General features: G+C 36.2%; 1 protein-coding gene across 1 annotated transcript in view; it reads left to right on the top strand.

Annotated features, from left to right (window-relative positions):
* Positions 1–6,371, top strand: part of zdhhc8b (zDHHC palmitoyltransferase 8b) — a 58,561-nt gene extending 52,190 nt beyond the window's left edge. Inside the window, exons 7-11 of the mRNA XM_084414543.1 lie at positions 796–928; positions 1,182–1,293; positions 1,629–1,738; positions 2,432–3,465; positions 5,898–6,371. Of these exons, the coding sequence (XP_084270669.1) occupies positions 796–928; positions 1,182–1,293; positions 1,629–1,738; positions 2,432–3,465; positions 5,898–6,048 (1,540 nt within the window). The 3' untranslated portion in view covers positions 6,049–6,371. The remainder of the gene's footprint in view (positions 1–795; positions 929–1,181; positions 1,294–1,628; positions 1,739–2,431; positions 3,466–5,897) is intronic.
* Positions 6,372–8,689: the final 2,318 nt, after the last annotated feature.

Below are 8,689 nucleotides of genomic sequence, written 5' to 3' on the forward strand. Positions count from 1 at the left end.
CACAAACATGAGAGTTCATAGGAGAAGTAACAATATCTGATTCATGAGCGAATCATTCTTTTGACTCAAGAACTCGAGAACCAGATCCGTCTGTTTTGTGAATGAATCAGACTCTTAAGAATTGAAGCTATCAAACACTACCGTTCAAAAGTTTGGGGTCAGTACGTTTTTTTTGTGTTTTTTGAAAGAATTCCCTTATGCTCGTGGAGGCTGCATTTATTTAATCAAAAATACAGTAAAAAAAAAAAAAAAAAACAGTAATATTGTGAAATATTTTTCAATGTGAAATAACTGTTTTCTATTTGAATATATTTTAAAATGTAATTTATTCCTGTGATTTCAAAGCTGAATTTTCAGCATCATTACTCCAGTCTTCAGTGTCACATGATCCTTCAGAAATCATTCTAATATGCTGATTTGGTGCTCAAGAAACATCTCTTATATTATCAATGTTGAAAACTGCTTAATATTTTTTGTGGAAACCATAATACAGCATCCTTGCTGAATAAAAGAATTAATAATGACCCTTTTAAACGGAATCTAAATCTTCAGAATGTAAGCTTTTCATGTTCCAAAGAATAAAGAAAGTTGTGTGGGTGTGAAAGAACATGAATGAACATGAGAAAATGTCTTTTTTATCAAATATTTGTTTAAACATTGTCTGATTTTGGCATACACTGATTAAGTCTGACCCATGAATTTATATGCTTCATCTAAAAATATCTAATCTGTGTTGTTTTGGAAGAAAAGCATTTCAACACACATCATGTCATCGGTTGTATATCTGCTCTACAGGTATATCGCTGATCCCAGGAAGAAAATCCCTATCGCTTTGAAACCACCATTCCTCCGCCCTGACCTCTCTAACCGACACATCACTGTAAAAGTCAGTGATAATGGTATCCATAGTAACATCCTACGAAGCAAAGTGAGTCAAAAAAAAAAAAAAGCTTTTAATTCTGTCTGCCTACATCCTGGAATTTCAATGGTGTTTAATCATTTATGTTATTGTAATAAGTGCAGTTCATAATGTCATCAAAACAGGCTCATCATTTAGATTTCAATGAAAACTGGAATTATTAAAATGCATGGTGTCCTCATTTTTAGAGGAACAGTTTTAGGAATGTGATGCCTGTGCCAAAATCATGCTTCCCAAAATAAATAGTTTTTTTGTGCTTTAGTCTAAGACTAGTCTGGATGGTGTGGATGATAAAAGTATAGATAAACAGCCACCTCTGCCACCAAAAGCAGATCGCTACAACCAGCTCAAGAGTCAACTCACCTCCAGCGAAGGCAAGTAGCGCTACAGAACAGCCAGTCACTCATACTCAAATGGTTTGCAGTTAAGCAGTCAGCACCAAAATGTAACAAAATTAATTTGTTGCTGGGATTATTTATATATTTGAACATATATTTGGCTTGTGGGATTTTTTTTTTTAGATGCTACTTAAAAGTATTTAAAAACCATGTGATGATAAATAAAATATTGTATTCATCTAATTCATCAAAGCCTGTTTTCTGCTTGTGAAAAATCATCTTTTTCTAAACTGCACTTCTACTGCCATCTGGTGTTGCATCATATTGCAGTACTGTTGAGTCATTCATTTAATTTGTGCCACATTTTCCAGAGAGTTCCCTGTCCAGTAAACCCACCAATCCATCCACCCCAGCCATGTACAAATACCGGCCTTCCTTCGGCACCATGCCTAAAGTGCACTATCACGCAACCGGAGAGAAGGTGAGAGTCAGCAATATAATAATATAATTTACATTACAGTACCGTTCAAATGTCTGGGGTTGGTAAGATTTTTTAAAATGTTTTTGAAATAACTTTTTATGCTCACCAAGGCTGCATTTATTCAATTGAAAACATAGCAAAAACAATAATTTTGTGTTTTTCTTTTAGCATTTTTAATTGCTCTTTTCTATTTTTTATATATATTTAAAATATTATTTATTTCTTTGATGGGAAAGCTGCATTTTTAGCTGCCATTAACCCAGTCTTCATTGTCACATGATCCTTCAGAAATCATTTTAATATGGTGATTTGGTGCTCAAGTAACATTTCTTATTATCACATTTGAAAAAGGTTGTTTGGCTTAATATTTTTGTTAATATTTCTCTGGATTATTTAATGAATAAAATTCAGAAGAACTGCTTTTATTTGAAATAAAATTCATTTGTAACAATGTAAAATGTCTTTACTGTCACTTGATCAGTTAAATTCATCCTTGCTGAATAATAGTTAAAGATTTCTTTTTTTAATTAATTTACAAAAACTGACTCCAAACTTTTTGAAATATAATATAAATATAATATTATACTTAAATATAAGTAAATATAATAATATACTTTTGATATAATATCATATTTTTAAAAGGCTGTCTGATTATTTTGAAAAATTCTCTCAATTGTATTCATCTGTTCTCAGATTGTAATGTCCGAGAATGGTAAGCCCTCTGCAGTTTTGGAGGAGCGGGGTCACGATTACCGTTCAGAGCCGAATCTGGATCTGCCAGACTACCGCAGCACTCCTCTCCACCGAACGTACCAGTCTTCCCCTTTCCAGCTGGACTCTTTCAGCACGACGTCTCGCTCCTTCAGCCTCAAACAGGGAGTGAACAGGGCCGACCGTGTGCCACTGGGTGGCAGCAAACCAGAAACGGTCGCTTCCACCCCTCACAAAGGAGTCTTCTCTCCTGGGACGTTATCTGGCCGCAATGGCAGCCTGTCCTACGATAGCTTGCTTACCCCCAGCTTAACCCCATCTCTGGGCGAATGTGCGGCCCACCCGGGAGTGCCCTCTATGGGTTTTCATTCACCCTACTTGCCCACTAAAATGTGCCACGTGCGAGGGCCTGAGCTTCAACGACACGCCGGTCCCCCGTCCTACAGCCCTGTGCACGTAGGAGCGATGTACGGGCGGCAGTCACCACACCCGAGAGATCGAGATCCCTCACCAGTCCGCTACGACAACCTCTCCAAAACCATCATGGCCTCCATCCAGGAGAGGAAGGAGTTTGAGGAGAGGGAGAAACTCATGCTTCGGCACGCTCAAGCGCCGGTGGCCTACGCCAACGATTCAGGTGTGTTTGACACCTGCAGTGGAGCCGCATATGGACTCCCACCTGGGACGTGTTACCCTGACAGTCCTAGAGGCCCCGGACCCCGAGAGCCCACCCCTCCTGTGTGCAGCTCTCGGGACACCTTGATGGGATACGCTCCCCGAACCCCTGTTCTGCGTTCCTCTGCATCCTCGCTCACCAGAGCACCGAGGACTTCAACTACATCCCTCCACACAGATGGAGGCAGTGCAAGCAGGACAGCCGAACACCAATATCGCTCTCCGGTGCACCATTCGCATCACTCTCCGACAGCTGTGCCCCGTTCCCCATTATACGCACATCAGAAGGTCGCCTTCATTAGCGCCCTGGAGAGGGCGGACTCACCACGTCTGGGTACAAGGTATGACGTATAGCATCTACTTTCAACCAATCGGTAAAGAGGGTGAGGATAGCTGCATGACGTATAGACTAAACAGGCTAGAGGTTCATGAGATATGAACGCTCTGACCTGGATGGGTCTGAAAAGAGATTTCATTTGTGCTGTTTATTTGTTCATTTTTGAGTACTGTTTTTTTGTGCTTTAATTAATTAATTTATGTTATTATTGTAATTGGGAAAACATAAGGTTATGTTTTTTTTTTGTTTAGTTTTTTGCCTTTCTGCTGAGAAGAATTTTTTTTGTATTTAAAAAAAATTATGTATCTGGTAGCCAAATAAATGTCCTTTTTGTTTGCCTTTTTTCCCCTCATTATCTTCAGTTTTCCATGTCTGCATGTCTTTTCATTCATATTCATGAGCTTATTTATGATCCATTTTGCATGGTATCTACTTCTGGCATACTGTACATTTCATTGCATTATGGTAATGAAATGCAACAGTGTTGCATTGTCAGAAATCAATGTAATATACAAAAATCATTCATGTTTTTGTTCTGTTTGAGTTGCTTTTTTATGCATAAGTAGTGCTTTTTGTTCACAATCATTTACTGTATGTGCATACTATTTGTTTTGTTGCTTTTTTTCTTTGACTCACTTGATTTTGTTCTTATTTTTACAACTGATAAGTGACTAACATCAATCCGCATGAGTTGATCTATCATACCATTAAGCCATTGTATCTTCTTTAATATAATGATTTATTACAGGGCTCAACAGTAAGGAATTTTACCTGACAACATTTTTACAGATCCCACAAAAAAAGAATGATCCATTTTTTTTTTTTAGCAATGCATTTAGTTTTTTAGTTTTTTATTCTTTTTTTTACTTGAAATGTTTTTCTTACATTTTTTTTTTCTTTTTTAATACATTGTGAAGAAAAGAAATGGTGAAGAAAGCATAACAACTATTTTAAAATAAACTATCATAAACAGATTTAAAGGTACACTATGTAACTTCTGGCCCTCTAGCATGCATTTTGCGGAAGAACATTGTTTTGGTTGTGCTTCAGCTCTGCATGTCCTTGTGGATGAATAGCTGTTACTGCTCATAAAACATTCACTACTAGGCTTAAGAGATATAACCAGTTTAGATGGAAAGGATCTCAAGCTGACTAGTTGAAGAAGTTAATAGACAGTACTTCCTTGGAAATTAATTCCAGCACAGCTCTACAGCAACCATAATGAAATGACCCTTCACACTATGGCTACGTCTACATTAATCCGGATACATTTGAAAACGGCATTTTCGTTTATAAACGCTCTCCGTCCACACTAGAGTTTTCAGGTGTTTCAGTGTGGATGAGAAACTTTTGAAAAACGCCTGAAAACGCTAAATTCACCTTACTGCGCATGCGTAAAACCCCACAAAAGATCACTAATATGATTCAGATGGAAAAATAAATAATGAAATTATCAACAACTTCTGACAGGATCATTTTATTTAGTAAAATATCTCACCATTCACTGATGCGGTCCAGGTCACACGCGGTCACCATATGTTTGGTCTAAAACGCGACTGCTCTCATGTATCGCAGGACAGCAAATGTGAGTAAATTCTGTCATCTTTGCAGGACTGTGATATGAAGAGTGTGCAATGTGGAATATTTTTAGCAACAGTGTGAAAGTGAATAACACATAACAGGCACAATACTGGTATAAACATGAATATCTATTGGTACAATATGCGTCACATGACTAAATTTACATCATCATTTTTAAATACCACCGGTTTCAGAGTCCACACTACAACGTGAAGACGGCGTTTTCAAATGTATCCACTTTGGAGTGCGTTTTCAAAAAGCTTCATTTTCATTCATAAAAACGCCGTCTCAGTGTGGACGGAAGGCCAAAACGGAGAGAAAAATGGCCTATAATGCTCTACAATGAACTCTGTTAGAGAGCTATGGTAATTTTTCCGTTCAATAATATACCTTACTCACCTGTTGAGTAATAAAAACGGCATATCCGAATAAGCCAGGGGCGAGTGACCTGTTGAAAAACCGCCCTGTCAGTTTTAAAATGTAAACGCTTATAATATGCTTACCACAGTGAATCAGACAAAAAACACGTTTTGGAAGAAAGATTTCTGATGTATTGAATCATTATTTAATTTTTGTTACTTTTGAACAAAAAACTTACATGGTGTACCTTTAAAAAAGTTTGCAAGGACAAGTAGCTTTTGAGTCCTGTATTAATGTTCATTCCCTTCCACCACTCTTCAACTGTCCTCTTCTTCATTAACTCATCTTCATTTGTAACATTTCAAACCATTCAGTACATGTTTTGACTCTCTACCTGCCTAATGAAGAACATAAGAGGAGAACAGTTGAGGATACAGTTGGAAAAGAACCACCTCAAATATGTCTTCCTGTTTTTGTGATATTTTCTCCACATAGAGAGGACCCCGGTCCAGGTAAAGTCAACGGGCAACTAAAGGGCCAAGCACGTGACTGCCATCTAGGGACTCCTTCTGGAACTCCCAGCAGACACACCAATGTCAAAAAGGTCACAGGAGTGGGTGGAACTACATATGAGATTTCAGTTTGACGGACAGCTTGAGAGCCACTGCCTGCGAGGAAAAGCACTGCCATGGCAACACCACCTCCACTTGTGCTCAAGAGAACAAGTTTCTCTTTCTTTTCACAGTTTTATGAAATAATACTCACCGATCAGGAGACGCTGGGGCAGGTCTTTTGGGAGAAGATTTTACATTGGCCTTTTCTTTGTTAAAGAGACTTTCCATGTGACAGTGTAAAATATCACAGGAGCTGCTTAATCAAAAGAGCCTTGTATGTTTTTTAAAGTGTCAGCCGTCAGAGGATATAAATCGCACACACAACAGGAAATACTGGTTCAATCGCTTCAAATGGAATAAAAAAAAAAAATCTATATACCATTAAGGGCTGAATATGTATAATGCCAATTCAGTTGTTTGTATATAAAAGGTCAAAGGTCACTTATTGAATGCAAATGTGCTCAGTATGCTGATCTTTCACACGCTTGAATGTGAGTGTATATGTACATGCCAGTAACTTCATTACTACTATATTTTTGTCATTATACTGATCTAATAATCAGGGTTTCATCTCAAATGCATTTCTCTGTTAAAAAGATAGTTTACCTAAAAATGAAAACCAACGTTCTTTTCAAAGAAACTCATACAGGTTTAAAACACCATGATGGTGAGTAAATGATGACAGAATTTCATTTTTGGGTGAACTATCCCTTTAAGCTATCAGGTTCAAACAAACCATAACAGCACTTGGGTACTTTAAAAACCTACAAGGAAGTTTTATTTTTCAAATATGGTGGTCATTTACACTTTTTACTAATGTAAAACTATAAGCTGCCATAGAAATAAACATACAATTGTATATGTAATATATATTAAAAAAAAAAAGATAAAAAAAAATGTTTAATATGGCGGATACTGGGCATTATCGCCAGTGTTAAAACTTTCTTTCAAACTTTGTTTTTCTTTATAAAAAGTATTTTGTAGTGGCAGAGATATGAATATGTAAACAGAAACACGCCACTGTGTATTAGCAGTACAGGCCACATGTTAAAGCCATAGTCTAACATTTTACAGTAATGATCTTCATCTTTTAACATACATTTGAAAAATACTCCTTCCTTTATTACATAAAGGACTTATGGAGTTGAAGATGAATTAAACCGTTGTACTGAAAGTAAGATCCGCAATATCCAAGTTTTTTTATTGCTTTACCATTTACCTTTACCTGTAATAGATTAGAAAAACATGATGATAATTCATGGCTACTTCCCAAATATTTTTCCATTTCTTTTATTTTTATAACGTTTGTGTTTTTTAAAACCCAACTTTCAATGGTTTGGTATATATTTCACTTTTTATACAGATATTCAAAGGGGTGTTTGTATTTTTTTGAGTGGATTTTTCTTCTTTTTCTGCATATTTTATAATTTATTTGTACAAATTAGTTAGTACGCATTGCCATTTTGATTAGGTGAAAGTAGCACTTTCTGTTAAGTTTTTTTTTTTTTTTTTCAATGAACGAATGTTGAAAGACAAATAAAATGCTATAGGAAATGCTCTTCAGGAAAGTTACACATGTAGTTAAGATGCTTGTTTCTGAATGCTGGATCCATTTGAGAGAGTTAAGAAGAAATAAGTCATAAGGACATATGACACATGGTCTTTATACCCTGATGTTCAAAAGTTTAGGGTTAGTAGTAGGTTTTTTTTTTTTTTTTTTTACCGAGGACATTAAATTGATCCAAAAGTGATAATAAAGACTTTTATGCTGTTACAGAAAGTAAAATACTATTTTAAAAAATACCGTTCTTTTCTGTTGGTCAAAGAAAGCAGCACAACATACATCACTGAAAAGAAGAAATGTTTCTTTAGCACCAAATCAACATAGAATGAAGGAGTGAAGGATCCTAGAACTGAAGGATCATGTGACACTGAAGACCGGAGTAATAGATGAGTTTAGTTTAGTCATGTCTGAATTACCGTAATTAAGAGATAATGACTTGTAAAAAGCATTTACGTCCTCGTAGAACTCGTAATTTCAACTTGTAAACTGGGAATTCTCTGAGAGCTATGACTTTTACCACCTGACCACAGTCCGAGGATGTGAACAGCTCCGAGTAGAACGTCACGTGTTGTCATCTCGCAATTACGGTAATTACGACATGGCGTGAACGCAGCAAATGACTTCTGAAAATTCAGTTATTCAATTACTGTTTTTGCTGTATGTTTGTTCAAATAAATGCAGCCTTGGTTAGCATAAGAAATGTCTTTCTAAAACATAAAAAGAATCGTACCGACCCCAAACTTTTGAACGGTAGAGTATTTTAAAGTAGGCTAAATATCTTCATAGGTCCCTTTCATATCCGCCTCACCTTCCCTTCTCACTTTCAAGAGTAGTTGTAGTCTCTTGATTCTACAGCAAGGGCAAAAAAATAAATAATAATAATAAAATAGTCCCCCAAACACAGGTGTGTGCATTGTACACATTTAAAATGAGGGAATTTATAAAATGTAAAAAAAAAAAAAAAAGAGTTAAAATAAGGGTTATTAACACATTTTTAGCCAATTATGTCATATAGTTATGGCCTATACCAACTTCTAATGTTTACCGTGCTTGGTTTATGTCCTCTTCATTATCTTATATATTATAAAATTATAAATTGCATTTGTATT

Source organism: Rutilus rutilus (genome assembly GCF_951802725.1).
Source record: "Rutilus rutilus genome assembly, chromosome: 7".
In the NCBI taxonomy this organism is placed as follows: Eukaryota; Metazoa; Chordata; class Actinopteri; order Cypriniformes; family Leuciscidae; genus Rutilus; species Rutilus rutilus.